At 37.5% G+C, this 27,579-nt stretch overlaps 1 protein-coding gene across 3 annotated transcripts in view; it reads right to left on the bottom strand.

Annotated features, from left to right (window-relative positions):
• Window positions 1-27,579, bottom strand: part of LOC113051030 (mitochondrial peptide methionine sulfoxide reductase) — a 67,648-nt gene that overhangs the window by 26,817 nt on the left and 13,252 nt on the right. For all 3 annotated transcript variants that reach the window (XM_026214633.1, XM_026214631.1, XM_026214632.1), the window contains exon 2: window positions 924-992. In XM_026214633.1, coding sequence (XP_026070418.1) covers window positions 924-936 — 13 coding nt within the window. In that variant the 5' untranslated portion in view covers window positions 937-992. The remainder of the gene's footprint in view (window positions 1-923; window positions 993-27,579) is intronic.

Here is a 27,579-nt window from a genome sequence, read left to right on the forward strand (position 1 = left end):
GTTTTCTGCGGATGCTGAGTCTCCTCTAGCATCTTCCCATTGGTATTAAAACAACCCCTAAAATTCAAAGCTCTGTAAACTAAAGACTCCTCCATCACACATTTACTCGGGGCCAATAAAAACACATCAACCACCATAAAACTAACACCGCCTATAAGCATTTATTACCAAATAATACTTTCCCCTCTATAACAGTAAAAATAAATTAGAGGGTAACTAGTATATCGTTATCTACCACAACGTCCCATGGGCAGAAAGTAATTCAATTGTAAAAAAAAAAATTAAATAAAATACGTACACGACTGTCAGCTTGACCAGATTTTTCTGATTTACAAGCTGCTGTGGAAAAGTGAGCATAAGGCGCATGATGGAGAATCTAGAATCTGGAGCTCAATTACAGAGATCCACTGGGACGCCCAAACGCCAAGACTATAAAATGACGCTTTCACACGGGGGATGTAAATGTTCAGTAAATGAGGGTGAGTGCTGTTCATGCCGTCTAGCAGTCAGAAAGGCAAATTTTCATGGAGCCAAAGGTAAGAGTTACCTTTCATCACTCTCAGCAGGGGGTTGTGAATTGCAAAGGCACATACATACATTAAATATAATTTATTTGTATACAAGGCCCTGTAATAAAACAGCCATTTAATTCCTGTCTGCCATGATGAATTACACAGTTTGAGAACAAATGAATTTATTAAAGAGACCTTAATCAGAAGTACACAATTAAATCACACAACCCTTCCCTTTATTTTCCTCTCGTTTTGCAGTTTTGATTTTGCACTTCTTGAAGGGGTGCATGGGGGGGACTAATTACCTTCCACCACCGGTCATTTTAGCTGGATCTACCCCCACGCCGTGATGACACGCGCACACACACACACACACACACACACACACCTCTCTCAGCTCGGATCACTTACCGAATAAGACCATCTGCAATCCCTCTGGGAACGGTGGCACTGTCCTGTTACCATTCACGGCGTGTTTAGCTGCAGAACACAGGGGAAACAATGGAGAGAGTGCCCTTATAAATCAACACAATGTCAAAAGGATTTCATAATGTGCTCTTCCCAACGCAGCTCACAGTAGGGAAGAAACTCCCAGGAGGATAGTGGCTCTATTCATACACAGCTCATTAAGTTCAACCCTTAAGTTTTGGGTTGATTCCTTTATCTTTCGCTTAAGGAGCACCAAGAAGACAGGGAAAAGACAGGGAAGGTCAGAACGCATAGAAAGTCATTTTTATCAAGGAAGGTGGAATGATGGTCATTCATTTCTACGCACTGTGTGTGTGGGGGGGGGGGGGGTCAACACCTGGTCGGATTAATGTATGTCAATGCGACGTTTTAACATGTGACAGGGATACAGATGGGCCGAGGCATGGGAAACCATTGTGTGGATTAGAATAAATGAAGGTCACTGAGTTCAACATCTGGGCGCAGCCATGCCGGAGCTTCAACATGCACGTACTGTACGAGTATGTTGCCATGGCAGCAGAGCATGCCAATACAGCCAGGCGGATGGTAGACCTACAGTACATGCCAAGCAGCAGTTCGCTGTATCACTCATGGCCACACTTTCTTCAAAAGTGGATGGTTAAACCACTCTGAGTTTTAATTCTGGGAAAAGCTTTAAATGCTAACTTAATTATGCTCCATTATTAACAACTAACAACAATTTTCTTTCATAAATTGTTTTCATAAATTTCATAAATAAATTGTTACATGTTCAGTCTAATGCTGACTCTATTTTCTTTCATTTTAGATCCTCCTTTTAGTTTATCATATCTAGAAATTGTGTTTGCATCCAAAGTCAGTGGTGTGTTTGACAAAGGGCTTCCTGAAACGTGGCGGTGATTTTAAACAACAACAATAATAATCCTAGGTGAAACAGAGTGACCTTCTCTGGGCGCAGTAAACCTTTCCATTTTAGAATTAAAATGGCACTCAAACAATACAGTGAAAGAGAGGCTTTCTGTGGAGGCCACAGCTCTAATCTAATCTGTGTAAGTGGACTGAAGAGAAGCATTAGAACAGACTTCATTAAATCACTTTCACATTCAGACTGTCAGTGCTGATCTGTTTCAACCGCTCAACACTCTCTTAAACCATACAGTACATTGAGCAAACATTTATTGTAGTCACTTAATTCAATATCAATGAGTATAAAAAGATAAACATTTGGGTTGTAATAATTCTAAAAGAATTGGAATTGTTTTTAAAGTGTTATTTTATCCAAAAATAAAAAGTCTATCACCATTTACTCACCTTCATACCATTTCAAACCATAAAAAAAATAACCTAGAGTGTAAAAATAGCATGCAGATGACCTCACCTCACTGCTCCACATTAATTTTAAATGATAATTTCGCGTTTCAATTTTTTTACCTTGAAGTATCAGTATCAACATCATTCCGTAAATACTGTACACTGACTTTTACTAAGGCGAATGGTTTCGGTTTCTTTCTCACACTTCTGTTGTTGTACGTTGAAGCAGGTAGGAAATTCACAGCTTATCCACTTACTTAACTGAAAGATACACAAAACTGCATACCTCATTGCAAACTTTTTCTAGCCCAATCAAATAATCTGTGAAAAAGCAATGGAACCATAACCAGTTTATTTGTCACACTTGAAATGGACAAGTCGCACACATTGCATTATGTGATACAGCATCCCAGGACGGTATGTTTGCATACAGCACATTGAAATGAATGAGGTCACACAGGTGTTCTGTATGCATATAGAAAATCTGCAAACTATGCACAGTACACACAATAAAAACAGTTAAAAGCAAGCCATTCAGATCAGTCACCATATGTTTCTCAGGCCCGGTCTGCAATGCATACGCACAGAGTGGAGTAGTGTTATTGATCTGCAGTGCGTCATTCTGGGAAAAAGTAGCTTGCCTTACAATAAGGACTGGCAAGAGTCGAGGGTTGGTTCAGTGGCTGCACTTTTGCCTTTGAATGTGAGAGGAGTGACCGAGCCACTGCCCATGCTGAGATTCAGAGCTTTCTATTACCCTCTCACCACGCTCCTGCTCTCTAATGGCCAGCACTCACCTTAGCTGGATTTCTGTGCTATAGTGTATGGTTACATCTCAACCCATTCCATCATGTTACATCCAAAGCACTTACATCCTGACCTCAGAGCACAGACCCAGATTGACGTTTGGAAGCAGATCTTGGGGGGGGAAAAGTACAATAACTCATATGAACTTACATGACCTAGATATGGATTTTTTTTTTTTTTTTTATAATACAAATTCGGAATGATTCACTAATGAATCTTTCAGACCTACATGGTTCAAATCATTTAATGAAAAGAGCGAAAATAATGATCAAGATGATGAACTATATTTCTGTGATATTTATGTGATTAAATATTTTAAGGATAAATATAGATATAATATAACAGAGAAGAATTATATACTATATAATTATATACTATATACTGTACTATATACTACATAATAATGAGAATTGATAAAGATTTAAGAAAATAATTTAATGTATATCATTTCTATAAATGATATAGAAATCCAACAATAACTTAAAAATATGAAATCATATAACATTGCATCACATTCTTGTGTATATGTATATACACAATTTATAATATAAAAATAATGATTAACAAGTAAAATGTAAGAATAAATAAATAAAAATATATAGGCAATATATTTTACATTATATTATTATTATTATTGTTATAGATAATTATACTTATATACATTAAATATATTTATAAAAAATGTTTGTTTGATTTTCATCTAATGCTGACAGAAAGGTGTTGACAGTAAGGCCTTAAACCTGCATTCTAGCGCAGTTGAGAAAAGCTGCAAGCTTGCATGCGTGTCTATGCCCGAATCCCTCATTATATTTAATCAATAGACCGGGAGAGATCTGCCTGCAGAATGACAGGGAAAGCGGCACAGAGTCCTCTGTGTTCCTCCAGTTCATCCCTTGCTGCAGTGTCTAAAAAAGCACAACCACACCAAGGCCTTTTCTCTGCCGTGGCTAATGCCCACCTACCACATCCCTCTACTTTCATTATCTTAACACAGAGCCGGTAATTGCTGCCTTTCTGGAACAACAGAAGCATATTCATTAATGGTCGGACACCCCCCACAGTCAGATAAACAATCTAAATGTAAATGTCAGCAGCCAAAGACAATGAGTCGAGACAGAATACTAATGGCTCAAATCTAAGCGTGGCACACTTTCCTCTCAGCCGAAGAGGTTGGGGGGAGAAAGATACAACGGAGTGGGAAGGGAGGGGAGGGGAGGGGAGGGGGTATTATGAAGCATTCTCTCCATCCATCCATCCGTCCCTCCCTCTGTGCATCTTTCATAACCCCCCACCCCTTGTTTATCCAGTGCCACGTGCCAAAGTATTCCCTGCCACCCCAGTCCTTTGATTCATCTCTCCCACAGCATCACTGAAATTCATATAGTGCTTTACATTTTATTAATCATTGCTGATCACAAGCTCTTTTGGCTTTTCTGAAAGAGGCAGGCCTTCATTAATGGATTAAGAAAGAAAAATATCATCTACTGGCTCTCAAAATTAATGTTTCAAGTTCAAGTATGAATACAGAGCTGTGCTAAGATAATTTGTTCATCAAAACCAAGAAAATTATTAGCATGACAAACATCTTTTTGGTGCTGCCTAATTATCTTGTTCTTGGCAAACAGAGAAAATAATATCATTCTCACTCAAACTTCTTTTGTGTGGATTTCATCTAATAATTAACACCTGAAGAAGAAACCATAGCATGAATTTGTTAATTACATTTTCTTTGCATATGCACACCCGGCATTCCACTGACTGAAATTCTGTGCAGGGATAACTTTGTATGTACATCTCGTTTCTGCTCTGTAGGTTTTTGACAATCATTTCCAAAAACTTCTCCACAAAAACACAGGCTCCCAAAACCATTTTCATGAATAGCCAAACTTCACTGATGTGTAAATCTAACATTTATAAGGATAGAGAACGGTACATTGCACGGGGTGTAATAAGCAAGACAGCGCCATGACAGTCCCACCCCTAAAGCAAACATTTCCGCTCTCTTAGACTGTTCTGTCCGGGTTTTGGATGAATAACTAGGCTGCCCAGGAGCCTTTTTCGTGAAGCCGAAAAAAAACTGTCGAAATAATGAGGCTAATCACAGGAAAGTCTTTATCCGTGCTGGCATTTGCACTCTCTGCCAGCCAATGCCATTCCTCCGCAGCGCTCTTCGAGTTAGTGCTGCTCTATTTCAGCACCGCACACCATAGCTATGAATATTCTATTAAATATGTAGAGCTCCACAAAGAAAAGCCAACTTGAACTGACAAATATTAAGCGGTATTTAAGTCACCATAATTTATGATCACCAGTATCATTTGGCCAGGTCACTTTAAACTCATTTTGCCACATATTTGGAAAAACAAACACAAGATTAAAGAAAATCCTCATAGTTATAAATTAACATAATTTTAAATGTAACATATTACATGTATTTAATTTAAAAAAAATCTTTAAGATGCAGAATTGTCCCTTTTAATTAATAAAATACTAATATATATATATATATATACTTTTTACATAATTTTGATTTAATATAAAAATGTGTTTTGTATCTGCAGTTTGACAACAGACACAGAATTCCCCTTTTTTAAGAAGCTCACAATGCCCTTTTTATGATGATAATAATTTTTCAAATAAATTAATTCCTAACAGGCATAATCCAAAAGGGGCTTAGATATTTTAAATATCATCTTTCAAAACTTCCATGATCTGAGATATGGCACAAAATCCATCACCGTGCAGGGATCAATCTGGGGTCTGATTCTGTGAATTAATCATCTTTTTAGGCCAGTGTTGACTGAATCTGCTCTCATCTAAACAGATTGTTAGATACGGCGGTGAGATGCTGTATTAATCTATAATAGATAGAGTACGGAGTGATCCACTGGCTGAAAATTCAAACTAGCAACATAATATTCCCTCTCTCTTGCTTTGATGATCCTGCAGGCATGGCTACACTCATTTACAACATGTTCATAGCTCTCAGTTTCCTTCATCAGGTCTCCATTGATCTATCCCAGCCCTACCCCCACAGCCAATACAGGCTGAATACTACGCCACTCACATTAGTATTCTACTCTTAACAAGTGAAGCATCTACCTAAAAGTAATAGCTTAACATTTATCACAGCGTAACAGTTGTTCAGTTGAATCTATTCAGTTGGCTCTTGTTGGAAGGTTCTTTCAATTGTCTCATATGTAGCTCGTTGGAGAGTCTGATTCATTCTATTGAATCTGTTCATTTGATTCAAATGAACAGATTATTAAGTGATTCAAGCGCATGCCAAGTTGTCAGCATGATGCTCTTCTGAGAGGCAAGAGCTAGTGACAAAAAACTGCCAGGACAAATGTTTCTGGGCCGAGACTCATTGATTACTCTGCAGTGACTTTAATGAAGGAGGAAGATGTGGTCAAACACCCCATAACATTTTGGGCAGTTTCCCAGCAGTGAAACTAGCCTGCCAGAAAGGACTGCCAGTAATAAGTCAATAGTATTCCCCTATGAATAGCAAACAAACAAATACACTATTCGTTGATCACTATTGTGATCAGAAGCTTGACGTCACAGTTGAAGCCTCAAGCTAAGCGTAGACCTACACTACATGACAGAAGCTCACTGGCCTTTCAGGTTTTAAAGTCTGTGACAAGACGTTCTTGATCATAACCAAGGGTCACTGATGCTCTTCTACTGTACAAAAAAAAAAAAAAAAAAAACTATTTTGTACTACTACACAACTTAAATGGATCATTAAATGGAAAACGATTTTTAGAACCACATCATGTAGCTGAAACGTTGTCTCTGTTTTTATTTGCAAATGAGGCAAGTGACCACAAGCCGATGTTGGTTCTTTACAATATGTCAAGAAATATCTGTGTGTGTGTGTGGGGGGGGGGGGGGTAATATTTTATATACACTCCACCAATCAAATGATTGGGGTTTCATGAAAGAAATCAATAAAACAAACAAACAAACAAATATTTAGTAGGGATGCATTCAACTGACAGTGAAGACATTTAGTGTTAAAAAAATTATATAGCAAATAAATGCTGTTCTTTTCAACTTTCTATATTCTAAGAATCATGAGACAATGTATCATGCTTTCCACAAAAAAAATATAAAGCATGCTTCTTTAAAAATGTTTCTTGAGCACCAAAACCACATTGAATGATTTCTGAATGATCATGTGTCAAGAGAAGACTGGAGTCATGAGGCAAAAAATTTAGCTTTGCCATCACAGAAATATGTGTTTTATATATATTTATATATATATTTATATATATATATATATATATATATATATATATATATATATATATATATATATATATATATATATATATATATATATATATTGTATATGTCTCTGTGTGTGTGTCTTATTTTAAATTGTAATAATATTTCACATTACTAATGTTTTATCACATTTCTGATTAAATAATGTCCTCTTATAAAATACTTCTTTCAAGTATTTATATTTTTCATGAAAATTTGATTTAAAGTTAGGACTGGCAAAGTAAGGACACACATTTTCATCATCTAAAATTCTATGTCATTACAGTCACCATAAAATAGACATGATTTTCCAAGACAAAACTGTGACAAAATAAGGAAAACTGTGAAATTAACAGGGGTGAGGGATGGATTGGAAATACTGAATAATGCTTGCTTAAGCAACTTCAAAGATCACTCCAGCAAAGACGTACGTGTATGTCAAAAGGAATGTAAAAACAGTCCAGCCACAGTGCAGCTCTCAGCGCTTTTGTTTTCCCCATTCTGTGGTGAAGAGAGCCTGTGAAACGCGATTGGAAATGGTTGTGCAGAGGGGATCAGACTATAGTGAGCTCTCTGTGTGCAAGGCGATATGCTATCTCAGCCGTGCACCTCTCCTCCCTCCTCCAATGGCTTCCTCCATGCCTGCAGATTAGCAGGCCCATGAGGCATGGGAGTCAGAGTGCACACGCAGCCAGACGACAGACCCGTGACTTAGGCAGCACGTGCCTCGCCCCTCCCCCCCCCCCCTCCAGAGTCTCTCTGCATCCCCTTCCACCCCCATCCTGACTGCCTCTATTCAGAGTGACAGTGATGAATGGGCATGCTAGGCTAATGGCGGTCTGCGACTGATTGGAGAAGCCTCCTTTCTTTTTAATAACAGACCCAGTGGCCGTCATCAGCTGCATCATTTCTTCACAACCACTGTTAGTACCATTATGGCTATTGTGAGCCATAATAGCAATTATCTTAGCAGAGTGAGAGCGCCTTGATGCAGAGAACAGCCATTTCGATCTGAGAGTGCTACGCCGGAGACTTATGAGTGGCGAACACAAACAGCAGGTAAATGCTAAGAGAAATTAGGTGAAATTAGCTTGGCTAGCGTTCTTCTTCAGCCAGGCTTCTGTAAACAGTTTAGCAAAGAAGCCGTTCAGAAAGGTTCTCAAGGAGACACTGAATGAGTTGTGAGCTGGCAAACAAGAACTTAAAAAAAACATTCCTACGGTACTTCAGAATGTGTTGGAGATGTTCCTTGTAATAGCATGGGAGGCTTGATTTAATTCATTTGTGTTGAAATGAGGCAGCCACCCAATCCTCTTCCAACTCAATTCTGTGTGGGTTTGATACGGTTTTAGCTTGCAATTCACGTTTGTACACACACAGACACACACACTTATACACATCTTTTAAACGGTCTCCATCCTGATTTTACAGGGTCCTTCTGTCTAGACTCCTCTTATACAATATTTATACTTTTAATAGCAATAGGTTTTGAATGAAAGTTCCTTATCACTTGTTTCCTTCTGCACTTTTGAATCTTATCTTACATTTTTCAGTTTTATTCTATGAAAAGAGCTTCAAACTGGTTTGCAGCAGGAGGTTAATTACTTATTCTCAATTTAAAAAAAAGGCCCTGTTGGAAAGCCAGTCACCTTCCGTCCTTGCACTTGTGCACATACATGTTCTACTGTTTTAAACCTCTATGGAAAGCATTATGTTCTGACATCATTTTTTTGACATACCATAGGTCTAATATAAATTTAACTGACAATTTTGGAGAAACAAAAACATTGCTCTGTAACTCATATAAAAATAATGATAATCATAATAATAATGATAATAAATAAATGCATAAACAATTGCAGTAACATAAGTTATGGCATGGCATATAACTCTCAATAAGGAAACGCATTAAAAATATTTTATGTTGTAGAATAATCATATGGTGACAATGTATTTTCTCACTGTACAGACAGAAAGAGATAGTTAATGCATAAAGTTTTATCAAAATGTTTAACAACATAAAGCTGATCTGTGCACCAAAATATCTAACCTAATCTATCAGTGATTCAACAAAAAATTTCAGAAAAGTGTAGAAATGTTTTTAAATGCATATTACAATTATAGGAAATTTTGTACTTTGTTTGTTTTTATTTATTTTTCTTTAATTAATTAATGTATTTATTTATTTATTGAAAAGTGGGAAAGTGAACAAAAATGATATGTTGCAATATGGCAACACTACTACACCAGAGAGGGAAAATGGACTGCTAACGAAGATGACAAACTATAAATGAGCCATAATTATCCTTTTATGCAAAGGGAAATCAATTAATAAACAAGTCGTGCTCATGCAGATTTATTTAACATTAACATCTTAGATTCAACACGCACATTTACTCTATACATAAACATATTCGGTCCAACAGCTAATTACAAATTTCACAATATCCTGGAATGAAGAGAAGAGTGGATAGTTAGATGAGGACTGAATGAGCCATTAAAATACATTACCAAGATGGACAATTTGTCAGCATCAAGCATCCGAACAGATGAGGCTCTGAGGGTTTGCTCTGCTTTGATTCCACAGTGGGGGCCATATTAGGAAATGAGAATGTGGTCAAATACCACAAAACATCTGGGCAGGGACCCAGCACTCAGGAGAGTCATCATGGCTTGTCTTAATTCAAAATAGACAAATGCTAGATTGATCTTTACTGACAGGCCTTAGATTATTGAGCATGAAGGACACTTACAGTACATTAAAAATTACTACTTTCTCATTTTATTCACTTATCAGTGGGTCAGTAGTTGCATTTAAATTGAACAAAAAAATGGAAGTCCGAGGTGTAATAAATTTGCAGTCACATTTACCTTTTTTTTTTCGCAAGTATTTTATTTAATTTCAAGTGAAAAATATTTTGTAACAAGTTCAGATTGGTCATGCAAAATCAGAAAAGTGCTTGGTCTGAAAGTAACTTCTGCGTAAGCAGGGATTTATACTTTGATACCTTTTTGAGAAAGGTTGTTTTTTTTCACAAAAGGTGAATATATTCAGCTGGATAGGCAGAAACTGACTGATGAATGCCATGACTGACCAATCAAAACTCAGTATTCCTGAGAGCCATGTGATTGAAATAAATAAAAGGCTAAATATAAAAAAATAAACGTTAGAAAAAATGGGATAGACTTACCAAAAAAGGACAGAACAATCTGGATACAAGCTCCATAACATAGATGGATTTCTAATGATTGAGAAAGATCAACTTAATTCTAAAGGCAATAATAGTCGGGCGAAGACCCCATAAGAAATAATATCAAACAACTTCAACCCAACACTATAGCACTGCCATTTCAGATGGAATTATTGGTCTATATGCTTGATTTATTGCTCTGTATATGTCTCTAAACTATACACAATTTCCAACCAGTAGCAATAACTTATACACAGGAGGGTTCAAAAACATATTACAGAAGTCAAGTTCTCGCAGAAAAAAAATAGAGTTTTGAAACTCATAGAATGGATGATGTGCTTATTAAATATGAAGTCACACAATCTTGAACCCGCAATCCCTGTCCACAACGATTGAGGACCCAATCTTTGTCTTTTCCCTAAAAGTGCAATTTTTAACTCCAACAAAAGCTTAACACTCCAGCCTCCACTCAAACAATATTGTTCTCAAAGTCAAAAGTCTCCAGAAACGGGGGACTATTGGTTTGTTTTCTTAGACGGGGCCATAAATGCAGTCCACTCATTAAAGCACTGCTTCATCTGTACAGGAGGTTAAAGGGATATTTCACTTTTTGGGTTTTTGGGTTACTTTCATTTCTTGGATATTCATGAATTCAGCATTCATCATCCATTACTACAGAGTCACAATTCAATGCCATTGCTTAGTTGTTGTTTTTTGAGCATGTATTTTATATCTTTGAAAGTTTACGGCATAAAGATATATAATTGTACAATAACATAAAAAAAAATTGTTATTGTACATTAAAAATATGCATTTATACAGTGTGTGTGCGTACACACACACACACATACACTTAAAATGAGACAATTAAACTCAAAATCACTGTAAATAAATAAATGTCTTTTAAAATTAAGGCTAAAATATAATGTAAAAAATGATTAAAGAAATGTCAAAACATTAGAAATCTAAATTAGTGTATTATATTATTTTTATTATGTACTACTACCACTACAATTTGATAATAAATTATTATAATTATTAATAATATTGCTGTTATTAATTAATTATTTAATTTATTTATATTAAATTAAATAAAAAATAAATAAAATACAATAAAAAAATGTTTTGTTTTGGGGCCAGTGAAAACAGGGCAGTTATAAATCTGAACTTATGGCCCAAACAAGCAAGCAGGAAAAAAAAATACTGTTTTACTGACCCCGAGTGATGTATAAGATACATCTCTGTCAGACTCAATCACTCCTATTGTCAGTTAAATAAAGGAAAATTTACGTGGTTGAGTGTGGAGTGATTAGATTTTTCATACAGTCATGACAAATGATTCATCAAATGGTGCTGATGTCCAGTCAGCATCTATTATTCTGGATGTTTTTGATCGACAAGCCTTGAGAGATAGGCGAGATGCAGCCATGATGGTGCCACAGGAGTTCAGATTTTACTGTTAAGGGTTCTTGTTAAGGGTTCCTCCAGCTCCCTTAGGCCTTGCCCTTTGGTCCCTCTGCAGTCTAGCAGCCTCCCTGTGGACTTGACTCCAATCAATGCACAGGGAAACCCATTAAGAGCCACGACACCAAGAGTGGACTGGGGCCAAATGCACCCTTAACAAAAGCGAGAGTGGCCAACATCAGTTGAGTTAAGGGGTTGTGAAAAATGTGTGTGCTGGGAGGGGAAAGGGACTGGGGGGTCTTGCTCTCTTGTCTAGAAGGAACCTCACAATAATGTGGCCCTGCGGAGCCCACTTTGTCAATGGCTGCAAAGAAAAGGATCTGAAAGTACTCGGTGCGCTGGTGCAATTAGCCATCTATGGTGCCAAATATATCTCTCAGATTCTATCAAGACAACTTGCATCCTATTCAGTTTGTGCTACCCCCCAAACAAGCTTTTGTGCCGCCTTAAGGTAGATGCTCTGTGAATAGGTGACTTGTTGCATCTACAGTAGCGTAAATGCCACAGGAAGTACTGAATGTACTTTAGAGCTTTTGCCATTGGCTAAAGCACCAGCCGAGCAATATGTGGGAATGCTAACAGCTAAAAGCTAGCTTTCTCCAGTCCGCATATGGTTTTAAAGTAACAATACATGCCTATTTATTAGCAAGTGGCAAATCAACAAAGAAAGCCACATATTGTTACCACATGTTTACTACTGTAATTGCTACAGCTCATTATATTGTTCACCAAGTATGTACATAACATGCTAAATTTTATGTAGCCAAGCTAGATGGTTAATGTTAGCTGTTTAGGCTGTTGAGTCTTTGATTTCTCATTATTCCTCATAAATACAGATTACTAGTTAGAAAAAAAAACACGTCATCCTTTTTTGCTATTATATAATCATCTTTATGAAAATTAACCATGGCAAAAAAAGAAAAATGTTCCATAAATGTCTGCTGCCGCAGTTTCACTCCTAACATTAAACATTGCAACAACAGATAAGGAGAAAGTCGGTTTACTTTGAACCCATGCTGTTCAAGTGCTAATAAATGGCTGCTAGTCTCTGCCCAGCAATCAGGAGCTCAATAAGTAATAACCATTCACCTTGGCTAGTTCCACACCATTACACCAGCACTGCTGATGACTCAGGAGACACTGCAGACGCGGCAATCACTAACAGACTTTGGGAGGGGGAGCGATGGAAGAGGGGTTGAAAGGAAAGCAGGATGAGGAAGAAAGGAGGAGAGTAGGCACAGCCTGAGAAAGAAGAATGACGACCTGGGAAAGAATTCAAAAACGAAGGAAACCAAGAATGTTAGACTAATGGAGGACTGACAGAAAAATGATCAGACACTATTACGTCATTTCCGGATGAAGCTTTTCAAAGAAGAAAACTGCAGCTGTTAGAAGAAGCAGCAATGTAATTGCAATGCTTGTCAACTTGAAAAAGGCCTTATATTATGGTTTCTTCATTCTGCCTAAGCATTCAGATACATTCCTATGCCTATGTTCATTCATCCATTTCCTCATCGGTCACTGTATCCTCCAGTAGGGTCAAGTAACATGCAAAGCATTTTAAAGCAGATCAGTCCACTTGGCGACCATCTTGGTCTCCCTTGGGCATCTTTTTCCAGTTATTTGAGCTGGAGTGTCTGCTTGAATGGGGAAGGACTGAAATCTTCAAAACTGTTAATAATAATACATTTTGCTTCTCAAATCAGACCATGTTCTTTTCAGGCTGTTCCAGCTGATACTCTACAGCTACTGTATGCAACAGAGACAAAACATAAAAAATGGAGTTTATACATACCTAAATACATAATAAAATGGTTTGACTAACACAGTATTCTGTCCTGTTCTGACATTTCGGGGGGGGGGAAATAGTGTAGGGATCTTTTTTAAAAGAATGTTTACAGACAGGAAACCTGGTTTCCACTCGGTTTTCCAGGAAGAGAAATCATCTTGATAAAAAATATAAAATACATTTTTAAAGAAATCAATACTTTTATTTAGCAAGGAGGCATTTTAAGAGTAAAACGTGCATGTGCATTTTGTAGCACAGCAATGTCTGAAGTCAAGCTTGAGTAGCTAGAAGCATTTGCATGTTCTCTGAACAACATTTAATTGTGTTTTCAACTATGACCATACATTAGCTTCCAAGTTCCAAAACTTGGATTCTAACATTACGCATGGCTCTTATGCATGGTCCGGTCTGATAGGGGATGGAGAATAAATCACTGGTCAACCAGACACTCTCGTCATTGACCATTAAAACAGACCACAAGTGCTGCTGATAGCCTCCATACATCTATACTGCAATAAACTTTCAAAGCACGATGTCCTCATTTACCACAAAAACACGGCCTGTTCGATAACTCTCTGCGATCAGGCATGCACTTTGATCCACGCCTGTGTCGTCTAGCGTTAGCGACACAGCGTCTGTCTTTATAATGAGATCTGATGAGAGGAGCGGCTATGCTCTCAGCTATTACGGCCCATTGTTTTAGCTGATTATACCGGCTGCGTGTCTGCAGCACTGCCAACATATCATAATCAGACAAAAAGGAGAGACAAAACTGGCGAACCTACGCATGGTAAGAAATCAGCAACAACTGGCACTTGAACACCGTCTGGCCCTTAACTATCTCCTGTAAAGCAGAAATGGATAAGAAGGACAGAATTCCTCCCATGCTAGTTTGCATCATTGTGATGTGCAGAGAAGGTTTGGCCTATATGGACCGTAAAAGCACTTTGTCTGGAAGTGAATCTAGTCTCTTTGTGCATGGAGGAAATAGCAGGCAATCATATTGCTGACATGAGACTCTGGCCAAGCTCTTATCCATTACAGAGCTTAAAGGGGAGACAAGGCACTTGTGTGTTGGAGAGGCCATGTCATCCAGGATGCTTTTAATGTGCAGCCATTAAGCTGGTCAATAGGTTCCCAGATGTCCATATCCTCAAGAAAGAGATCCGCTGTTCTTTTGAAATGTCCAGCGGTTGACTGCAGTCAAACATACAGCTGGGGATGATGAGAAGGTGAAAGATTGAGATTGCATGAACTCAACACCAAGATAATGTGCTTGTTAGCCGAATCCGATGAGCAAAACATGGGTGGACTGGTGGAACATCTTCATATGCAGCTCTGTCTGAGAAAACAGCATTCAAAAGGGAGAAAATCGATCCATAACACTTTCAGAACACTTTAGGTTCTTATGTTACACTGTGAATTGCATCCATTTAATAAAGTAGGGGCATCTGATGCCTGATACAGACACTAAGTCACATACAGACTCGCATGGTTTCAGTGTAAAAGGCATTCTACATAATACATGGCAGTTGGTTTAACATACAAACATGTAAGTGGAATTGCAATGGCAGCCGTTATTGCTTTAGTTCAATAATACTAGTTAGCAAAATGTATTACTTCTTTACTATTTGTTAATTATTGTAAATATTCAATTATACAATGCCTATAAGTGATAGCTAATAAAATCATAGGCATTGGTAGACACTATTAAGGGCCTCTAGTAGGGCTGCACGAATAATCAAAATAAAACTGAAATCACAGTGTGGCTTAAAGGGTCATGAAGCCCCCTGTTTCAGCACTGGTTAGTTCCCACCACAGTTTTTAAAAAATGCTAAAAAATTGGGCATGGAGCGGAGCACAGGAGGTGGAAGAGGTTAAAACCATTGAGTTAAAAACAAAAATAAATGCACAGATATTTTCACTCTGCATTGAAAACATGTGTGACCCTGGACCACAAAACCATTCTTAAGTCACTGGGGTATTAAGTCACTAGCCAAAAAAACATTGTATGCATCAAAATTATTGAGTTTTCTTTTATGGCAAAATCATTAGGATATTAAGTAAAGATCATGTTCTATGAAGATATTTTATAAATCTCCTACTGTAAATATATCAAAACTATGCATTGCTAAGAATTCATTTGGACAACTTTCAATGAGATTTCAGTATTTAGATTTTTTGCTCCCTCAGGTTCCAGATTTTCAAATAGTTGTATCTCAGTTTTCTCCAACAATTAAAATTACTGGATGCTAATGATTATCTTTTATCATGTGCATAATGTGTAAAATCTCAGAAAAAGTAGCCTGGGGTTTCATGACCCTTTAAATGGCTTATGGCTTTGTCAGAGTGAAGCACAGCACTGTTTTTCTTCGTGTTTGAGCAGGAACTCGTTCCACTAAATGTGCAGGAGTGTGTTTGTCGGCCGCATGCGGGAATGCTCACTATTCAGGACCCTCTCTCGTGACACTGTAAAAGCTTTGGACTGCCTCAAAGAGAGAGAAAGGCCTTATTCACTAGCAGAGAAAAGGAGAAAGCATTTCAGCATGTCCCACAGGGATGGGCCAAATCGGCAGTTTGTTAATAACACAGCTTAGTAGCGCAATAAAACCCACTCAGCTAAAGAATCATTACAAAATAGCCCAAGTTCCTTTAACTGTAAATCACCTTTAAGAAGTGTCGAGAGAGTCATCGCTCAGCACGTCCAATGAATAAAAGGAAAAATCCATTAGCTTGCAACTATTTTATAGAAAATAGAAAATTCCTCAACAAAAGCCTGCACAGAGGAGGAGGCGGTCAGGCCAAGCGGGTGAGCGGATGATGAGGGCATGAGAGCTGTATGTGGGGAGGGATGGTATTCCCAGCAGGCAACCTGGCATGTGCCAAACACTCATGTGTCAGCCCTGCATGCATCCTTCTCCCAGTCAGGGGGCCTGATTTGGGACAGGACCTCCAGGGACAGTCTGGCCTGTATGGAACGACCGCAAAAAGCTTATTAGAAGCAAACAGACTGTTCTGTAACATGCCAGCATGGGGATGTAAACAAACACATAAATACACTCACGAAGGTTGGTGTGGACTGAATGCTGATTATTTAATGGCTACGCAAAGAAAGAAGAAAATTAGATGAAATCCTCAGAAGTTAACAAGGATTAAAAAAAAATCAGAAGCCACAAATACATAATCTAAAAACAACTGGCAAAGAAAGCGGCCACTTTCTTGTGTTTTCTGTTTGGTTCAAATGTTTGTGCAGCAAGACAAAGGCGCATTTGAAGTCAAGAGGAGGATTGTTTCAGTTTGTGGCTATGTCATTACTGTAAGCTAAAGTTCTCTCTCATCCTCCTACTTGCATTTGTGTGGCACAGCTGAAACTGTGAATAAAAGATGTGCCATGTAGCAGTCAGCTGTTTTCCTCTGCCAAAATAATGGGCAGCTCAGCGCCGGCTGTTTTACCTGCAATTAAGGGAGCTAAAAAGATAATAGTCTTAAAAGCATGCAAGTCAGTTACATAAGGTGATACTGCTCCTTGTTGTGGTGCGCTAAAGGTGCAACATTACATTATCTCTTTGATTTATGACTCTCTCATCTGCCAAAAGGATACCCAGCAAACTAAGCTGTCGGAGAGAGGTAGTAAATATCATAAAGCCTGTGGTATAATATTACATTTACTTTACTGCACCACAGTATTACACCAAATACCTCATAAGCAATACCATACCTGCTGGTCTGAATTACAGTTGTCTGTTCTTTTTCCTTTATTTTGTGCATAAAGTGCTATTAAAAAAGATAATTTTGCTTTTTAGGGGTGGAAATGCGTCATGTCAAATAATACCATAGTGTACCATAATTGGTGTTCCCCAACACCAAAATCCAAACTTAACCTCTCACTGTACCTATAAACAAAAGCAATCGATCTGAAAAGACCTACATTGGAATCGGATTTTGCCATGAAAAATGGTCAGCAACAACATCCCCATCCATTAAATCAGGCCACAAAAATTCACAAAATAAATGAAGCACAAATGAAAAGTCTAGAATAACTCAGATTTATTTTAAGAAGTCTCACCTTCAGTGACATGCCTATTTGGTGATCAATTATTAATAAGGGTTCTTATCATCAATGTTGAAAATACCAAATGCTGCTTAATATTTTCGTGGAAAACGAGATACAGATTTTCTAGGATTCTTTAATAAATAGAGAGTTCAGAAGAACAGCATTGATTTGAAAAAGAAATATTTTGTTCCATTAAAAATGTTTTTACTGTCACTTTTGATCAATAATGTCTTCTTGCTACACTAAATAAAAGTATTATCATTATTTTTCAATCCATTCAAATTTTACTTAAAACCTACTTTTTCCACAAAAAAGCAGCAAAAAACGGTTTTCAACATTGATAATAAGAAACGCTTCTTGAGCAAAAATACATTATATTAGAATGATTTCTGAAGAATCATGTGACACTGAAGACTGGAGTATCACTGGAATAAATTACATTTTGAAATATATTTAAACAGAAAACCGTTCTTTTAAATTGTAATAATATTTCATATTTTTTATCAAATAAATGAAGACTTACTGTAAGTATTAGAGACTTCTTTCAGAAACATTTGAATGGCTTTATTACTCCAAACTTTTGACTGGTATATAAATTACAATAATTGATAAATAATAATATTAATTGTATAACCCACTACTAGCCAATACTACAAGAACAAATTAGAAAAAAATAAATTAAAAAATTAAACCTGTATTAACAAGTCTACAGTTTTTGCACTGCCCATCATCACCCAACAAAAGTGCCAAAAGTGTTCCATTTTTTGAAATGGAAAGAGCATGCAGTGGTTTTAGAACATGCACGTAGTGTTCCCAAAGGTGCTGGCATTCTCCACCCCCTCTCTCGGCCAGCTAAGCACTTTCTCACATAGTAATATCCTGCAAGAAGGTCCAGCTGTGCTTTCATCTGCTGATTTCATTAGGCAGAGTAGGTAGATATCAAGGATTGCATTATGCTTTCCTGTAATTCAATTCCCAGTGTTCCCAGCCGACACGTTCTTTGCATTTGCAAAGACACTTCAACCTCCCCCTCCTACGTAACTTACCTATCCTATATGCCAGCACATTTAAAGCAATTTCCATCTGGGGGTGCGGTTGGGGGTGCTCAAGGCTGATTGGAAAGGTATTGTTAGCAGATTTGAACAACAATGTGTTTTGACACCGATGCTCCAGGTGGGCAACTTCCATCATGCCGCGTTTCCACCGAAATTAACCTGAACATTTTTACCAGGAACTTTTTCTCCCAGGAACTTTTCCCCCCCAAACCTGTTGCTTTCTGCGTTTCCACCGTGGTGTAAAGTACCGGGAAGATTAGGCAAATAGACTGGTGACGTAGGTCTGCACGCGTTTCTCAATACAAAGTACCGCTGATTTAAAAAAAAAAAGTATGCTGATTTTGGACATGCATCATCGGTAGTTGGTTCAGACTTTGTGCATTCGCCTGGGGAGTGTGATGTCCACGACGATGCGAATCCTGTAATTTTCCTCTCTGTATATTTATAATAAAACGAAATAGGATATCAAATATCACTGGCTCCTTTGGTTTTCATTTAAGCATAATAACAGCTGCAGAAATGTACTTAGTTCAGGGATATGTGTATATGCAGCTATTATAATGAAACGAAATATTATATAAATTTGCATTTTAACATATAGATAAATTGAATACAGATCAAAGAAGACCTGTTAGATTTACCCCGCAGCTGAATTATATTTTATGTTTAACCACTAAAGACACATCAGAGCCAGCAGCACATATCAGAAGGTCTAGCCTAGGTGAGGCTGCTTCTCCTCGGATAGATGATCATTGAGCTCCCGCTGATCGTGTGGAGCTCACCGTCTCCGAGATCGGCAAAACACATTTTTAAATAGGCGCTGTGTTTATAAATAAACAACAAATTTGAGTTTTAAGCAACTACATTCTCGTCTGAAATACTTTTAAAATTACATTTCATGACACAATAACAGTAATATTTTGAAAATGTTGATCCGAATAAATGGTGGTTGAACTCAACCAATGCTGCGTGAACTCAACCAATCAGCATGTTTAGCGCCAAAGTCCCGCCCCCGAAAGTTCCGGAACTTTGAAAAAGTACCACCTCGCCAGCAGGGACTTTCTGACAGGTGGCAAGGAACTCGACCGGAAGTTGAAGTTGGTTGGGGGCTGCCATCTTTTAGCAGAACTTCAATTGCGTTAGCATTCCCATTGACTCCCATTCATTTTGGCGTCACTTTGACAGTGAATAACTTTACATCTGAGGCGTTTAAAGACTCCGTTTGTCCATTATTTATTTCTAAAGATACACGACAATGTATAAAGGGCTCCATTACCTTCTATGTTACATTATGGCCCCGTAGAAACAGTTTTTGTAAAAAATAGGCTAACGATTGCGTCATAACCACTAGACTCTCTGTCGCATTACCGTACAGACAGGAGGAGAAGCTCGCAGGCAATTAACTTAATATGGCGTACTGGTGTTACATTTTAAAATACTATACAAAATAATTAATCAGAATACTTACTCCTGCTCACTCACTACAAAGAACTCCCCGCTCAAGCTCGCCGTCTCTGCAAGATTAACGATGGCAGTTTGCACGCACAGCCACTTAGAAGATTTACATCTGTCAGACAGGTTGCTGGCGTCGTCAAGCTTCGTTTGAGTCTGCGCGTCAGAAACGGAAGTGCTAAAAAACGCTAAAAATGGGCTTCACTTGTCTCAATTGAGTTCCAATGGGGTCGCTGTGTCCATTTCTTTTACTGTCTATGCTTTCTGAGCTGCATTTTTTTACTCTGAACTTTATTTAGTTCCTGGTTCCTGCGGTGGAAACACACCGAGTACCAAGCCAAAGTCCCTAGTTCCTGGGTAAAGCTCCTGCGGTGGAAAGGCAGCACTACATTCAAACTCTTCGGCCACAGGGCCACAATGACACTGGTAATCTGCATGGATGGGCCTTTTGAAATATCTGATTTTCAAAAGGAATGGGAACATCTAAAGGCAAGGCCCATGAAAAATTTATGCGAAGGTGCCAGATCATTTCCATGCAGCCACGCTGTAGAAGCCCACTCGTGTGACTAGAACATTTTTGACAGGTCAGCCAGGCGGAACAGAGCAGTGCAGGCATGTGGTCCACTAAGGACGCGGAGAGAGCGCAGGACATGATGATTCCTCTGCCTTTCAGTCTGTCCAGAGGTGGCCTGCCACTTTCAAAAGATGTCCAGGAGTGAAGAACAGAGATCAGCGCAAGAGAAAGAGCAGACAAAATATCACTACTACCTTCATTTAAAAGGTTAAAATTCTGTCATCATTTACTAAGCCTTATGTCATTCCAGTAAGGGTAATATGACTTTCTTTCTTCACTGGAACACAAAAGGATATGTTAAGCAGAATATTCTTGCTGTTTTTCCACCCTTACTAATGAAAGCTTCAAAAAGGACAAGAAAGAATAGGATAATGAAAGTGCTATAAAAGCAGGTTTATATGACTTCCACCCTCTATTTCAAGTCTTCAGAAGCCATTTGGCTTTGTGTGAGAAACAGACCGAAATTTTAAATTCTAATTATTTGTAAATGCATGGTATAGATCTTTTTTAAGAATAATTCATCCATTCATAGCTTTCATTATTATACTTTTTAACCTCATAATGTTTAATCAAAATGTCATAACTCAATCTTAGGCTGAAACAGACTTTATTCTGGTGATGTATGGCATAATTTTTTGATTACAATACATCTCAAAATCCAATCAGAAACCAACATAAAACCAAAAAAAAAAAAAAACAGAAAAAAAAAACACTGTACATTTATTTCTTATGAGTTAGTAGAGTTAAGAGTTATATTTCATAGCTCTGAAATTTGTCGTGGACTCTAAAGCCACAGTGAGACACAACATAATTAAAAAACAAAAACTAAATAGCAATAGATACGAATACAAATGATTTTTTTAAAGGGGGGGTGAAATGCTATTTCATGCATACTGAGTTTTTTACACTGTTAAAGAGTTGGATTCCCATGCTAAATATGGACAAAGTTTCAAAAATTAAGTTGTACGTTTGAAGGAGTATTTTTGTTCCAAAAAAACCTCCGATTCCGGTTTGTCACAAGTTTCGGAAAGATTTTTTCAAGTATGGCTCTGTGTGACGTTAGATGGAGCGGAATTTCCTTATATGGGTCCTAAGGGCATTTCTGCCGGAACAGCGCGCGCTCCTGTATAGCGAGGCTGAGCACAAACATTTCACTGATCAGAGCGAGAGCGTCGCGAAAAGTCACAAAAGAAGTGTGTTTTTGGTTGCCAGGGCAAGACAACCCTGCACAGATTACCAAAAGAGAAACAGCATTAAGGGACCAGTGGATGGAGTTTATTTTTACAGAGCATTAACGGAGTTGTGCAAGTGTTTTTGTTTGTTCCCTGCATTTCGAAGATGCTTGTTTTACAAACAAGGCCCAGTTTGACGACGGATTTGAACATCATTTATTTCTTAAGGATAATGCAGTCCCAACGGAAAAGGGTCACGATCGTGTGTTGGCGCAGGCGGTGAGTAAAACTGCTTCAAATATCTGCTTAGCTATCAGCGCTTAAGCACATCAAGTAAACAACTTGCGATGTTGACATCAAACTGCACTTTCCACATGTACAGCTTAAAAAAAAAAAAAAAAAAAAAAAAGTCATTTTCCAAAACCGCTAAGCAAATATATACAGTTTCAGTACATACCACATAGAGACGCATTTGCTGATGCTGCTCTTCTTAAATTTCAGCCTCTGGATCTGTGTCACAGCTTCCAAACACTCTCAACGCGAAAGCCTACTGGCGCTCGTGATTCTTTATCTCCGCCCACACGTCACGCCTCTAGGCGCTCGTGTTTTTCCGGGAAAAATCGGTACAGACTATCTTCCTCTTATAAATATAATAAAACTAAAGACTTTTTGGAGTTATGAAGGGTGCAGTACTACTCTATAGGTACTCAAGATTAACAGGATATTGAGTGAAAACGAGCATTTCACCCCCCCCCCCCCCCCCCCCCCCAAATGGTTTTCACATAGTGGAACCTTAACGCCTATAATATTAACTGATATACTTTGGATAAAACATGGCTTAATACAGTCACAATTTTTTGTGCATTTTTAAAAACCATCTTATTAAATCTGCTTCACTCAGATTTAAATCACAATACGAAGAAGATAATATCTGTCACTACTTCAGTTCATTGTGACTTTAAGTGCTTAGTACTGGTGCATCTTCATGTGCCACACTTATCTATGCCAACACAAATGTTACAAGCTATATCAATCTGTTCCACACACAAAGCTATCATACGGCTTCAGAAAACCTACATCTTGGATGTCCTTGAGGTAAGCTAAAACATACCAAAATTTTATTTGAAAGTGTACTATCCCTTTAACAACCAAAGTAAGAAGTGCTGAGAGTTGACGATGATGTGATGACTACTATTCAATGCAGTCTATCATCTACCACAATAATTTCCTGCTTAAATGAACAGAGCGGAAAGATCCTTAACTCTAGAACCCACCTCAATACAGACTGTATATATGTTTACAAGGGGGTTTGTGATATAGGCACGTGACTGCCAGGATAAAAAATTAAAAGAATTTTGAAAAGGGAAATTTGAAAACACTGAAAGAGGGTGAGAGGAAAGAGAATTGAGAAAGAGAGAGATCCGCATTGGATCAAAAGTAATTATTCACAACAGGAGGCTGCAGAGTTAATTCCACCAATCAGAAGGAGGGTGGGGGGAGGGCTAGAGAGAATGAGAACAACAGAGATTGTTGAGAATGGAAGAGGCAAAATTAGAAAGAAATGCCGCATCAAATACAAAGCTATATTTACATGGATAATGTGTTCCTCATACTTCATGTTCAGCTGTGGAATGGAAGTGTTCAGTTCATTCCAGTTCATTTGATATTGTCACCATTGGCAACAGCATGCAGTCAACCACAAACACAAGGACTGCCAAGAGACTATCATTTTGTAAAATGCCCAACACTTAATCACTTCCTTTGTCACGGTGATTAAATAAAGCTGTTCGGAAAAGGATACTAGTGTACTGCTTGCGGCATGCTGCAGAGTATATAATGTATACCGCCCACTGTTTTGCAAAAATGTATGTTAAACAGTATAGTGTACCATGACAAACACTGCAGATAGTAGTCTTATACTAATTGCATATTGCACATTGTACATTTAAATACCATAAAAAGGTGTTAGTGGTGTAATATTATGCAATTGTGAACACATTCAGAGCTTTATAAATCAACTCAACAATGTGTGCCGACTGATACTGAATCTTGCAGTGTACATACATTCACATACTGCAACAAAAAAAAAAAAAGTATTGGTAATTTAGTACTACGCAATTCTGAATGCATCCAGAGCCTTATGAATCAGCTTATTGCTGTGTGTCAATTCATATTAAATCTTCAAGACACTTAAATGGTCCATACAGTGGCCAGTGTACATACCTTTGCATACTACAAACACATCCAGAGACTCATTATCAATCTGAAATGAGTCATTATCAGCTGAAATGAGTCTTTAACCCCTAATGTCATGTTATATATCTCAACAACACAAATTAATGTTCAATTCAATTTGAATCTTTAAGTATTTATTCTGTTTTTATACGTCTCCTCAGCACTTATTAAGGAAAAAGCACTTAAATCATGGTGGGTCAGTATGTTTCCGACATTATTACCAAATTTGCTTCAACTACAGAACATTTCATACTGGAAGTCTTCCTAAAAATAGCAGCCTAGACGCTACTGTGATTGATGGAACTGACGACTCTCGTACTGCAACATAGGGCATGTGCGACAGACAGGGTTTTACCCTTCTGCTCACTAATGAGCTGGTAACGGGTAGACGTGTGGCCACAGAGGTGAAGGAGTGAGAGAGATCTCTTTGTGAGTGAAAAGGCTTCCTTCTCCCTTCATCTTACGATTATGTGTCAACATCAAACATGGCGACTAGCGCTCCACACCTGTCCATCAGTGCAGTCCTTTGGAGCTAAGATTAAAGGGGGTTTTGCTCACCAGAGGTAAAAACAGTGAAATGAAATGCACTGTAGGACCCAGAACACATCATATATTTAATTCTTTCAGTTCTTTGTTCAGACAAACAGGTGGACTGTTGCGTCCTCAAAGCAAAGCGAACCTGCATTAGGAATCCAAACACATTTTCAGAAAGAATCATTTTGATCTCTTGAAACAACTCTTCAAGCTGAGAGATTTGGAATTTAACATACACCCAGCACTGATGCCAAATCCACCAACTCAACACAGTGATATTCATTTATCGTCTTCTGTTCTTGGACTCAACCGTTCTAAGCAATTCCAACTTCCACCATGTTGCACAAAGAGAGATAAATCACAGCTTTAACAACGAAGAAGATGTCATTTGGCCTAAAAAAATACAGATATCAGTTTTGGAATAATCCCAATCAGTTAGCAAGACAGAAATTTCAAAGGCTATTATGTATGCCCATCAGCAGCACTTCCAAAAGTCAGCATCTCAAATCTATTTTTTAGATGCATGTTATTGATCTCAAATTGAATAATTCAACCATGCTTATATATTTTTTTATAATATTCTGAGCTTTACATCTGCCTCCATCCAATCGATGGATAGAACCAAATCCTGCCCTACATGTGATTATATATAATCACATTACGAAAAGAAAAGATCTGTCGCTACTTCAATTACATCGCAACTTTAATGAAAAGCAAACTAAGCTTTGTCAAAGGCTCTTTGATAGGCTGTCAATTACAGCAAACTCACAGACCATCATACTGAACAATGCATTCTGGTGGTTTTAAAAGCAGAAATCGGAAAAATAATTTACATTAATTATATACTAAAATTTGCATTATTTTAGTTGCACTGTAGTATAAATCCGTTTTTTTTTTTTTTTTTTTTAGCAGTACGACTACAGCAGATGAACTTGTATCTTAATGTAAATATTCTCTTTTTGGTGTTCTTGCATGTATATTATTGTTATCTGAAGACAAAAGCTAAAAAAATTAATTTGATTTGCAAGTAATGTTAGGAATTTTTCATGTTAACAATGCTTTTAAAGAGATTAAAGAAACTTTCACACATATCCCCCAACGTGGAAGACACTTTTTTGGGGGGTGGACTATCTCCAGACGACTTGCCCATGTCCTAGACTTCCATAGTAAATGCAAATCTGTATGCACAATTTTTACAAGCTGATGGAAAAGCCAACATTATTTTTTTATTGATCGAGCCTAGCTTCTGAACCCAGAATGTTTCTTTTATGCTGTCTCATGCTGATGAAGTGCGAGCCAATTCAAGACCTTGTCTGTAATAAAATATTACACAATCATTAAGCCAGTACATAAGCCAACCACTATCTTTTGTAAATTTGTGACAAGACAGACAGGTCAGACGACTGCTGAAAGCAATACAAGTACTGTGTTTTGACAGAGGTGTTCTTGAGCAGGGCAAAGAGCACTGTGGGAGACAGGAGGAGTGTGTAACAGGATTTTTATATGATCTACTTAATCACATCAAACTTCAAGGTCTTCCTTTTCTGTACACATTAGGGTTAAAAAGGTCAGATTACATTTACGTTCATTCATTTAGCAGACGCCTTTATCCAAAGTGACTTACAAGGTGTCCATTTATCAGTATGTACATTCGCTGGACGTCAAAACCATGATCTTGGCATAGATTTATACTAAAGAACTTCACATTCAATACAGTAGATCAGCAAAGAGAAAGACAATTCTAAAATAATCAAATAAAATAATCCACACTGCTTCTCTGCAAATATTAAAAGGTTTCAAAACTGTATTGCTGAGAAAAGCCATGCAAACATATCAGGTTTTATATTATCTGCAAAGGAAGTCATGAATAATTTACAGCCACTGTTGCACATGCATGGTTCGACTGTTCTACTAGTCACTTAGACAGGAAAAAAGCTCAAGAGCTCAAAAAAAGAATAATATTTATATTCAAACCAAAAAAATTTTCACACCTTAAGGAACCTAGTTCTGACTAATGATACAATTCTGATGTTAAAAAAAGTATAAATAATAAAAAAATAATAATAATAAAAATACTGAATACATACAATGTTTTTCAAAGAGGTTTCTTATGCTTACCGAGGCTGCATTTATTTGATTAAAATACAGTAAAAACAGTAATGCTATGAAATATTATTACAGCTGTTTTCTATTTAAAAATAAATGTAGATTATTTCTGTTGTGGCAAAAGTGAATTTCCAGCAGCCATTACTCTAGTCTTCAGTGATCCTTCAGAAATCATACTAATATGCTGAATTGGTGCTCAGAACATAAAATCTTAATGCCCCCCAATATGAGCGTACCATACTTAATTGTTACATTTTGCAGTGTTCAAAAATGTAAGGTTCTTCTGTCTAATCAATGTTGTGTGCTGTAAAAAACAGCTAAGTGTTGTGTAGAGCAGTTTGTGATCCATTTGCACGTACTTTAATTGGTTTACCTGAGGTACTTTGTGCTTTGCAGTAGTATTTCACTCTAAATGTTAAAAAAAATGCCTAAATCTACTCTACAGATTAGCTTTACATGAACATATTCCAAAGACAATTAAGGTTGTTAATTTAGATCTATCCAGGTGGTATAAGAATAATCTTGTTGATAATTAATAATAATTTTTTAGCAAATGGAAAGCAATGGAGAGTTTCCAACTGCCATTTTACAGTTGCCCAAG

Source organism: Carassius auratus, chromosome 31 (genome assembly GCF_003368295.1).
Source record: "Carassius auratus strain Wakin chromosome 31, ASM336829v1, whole genome shotgun sequence".
NCBI lineage: Eukaryota > Metazoa > Chordata > Actinopteri > Cypriniformes > Cyprinidae > Carassius > Carassius auratus.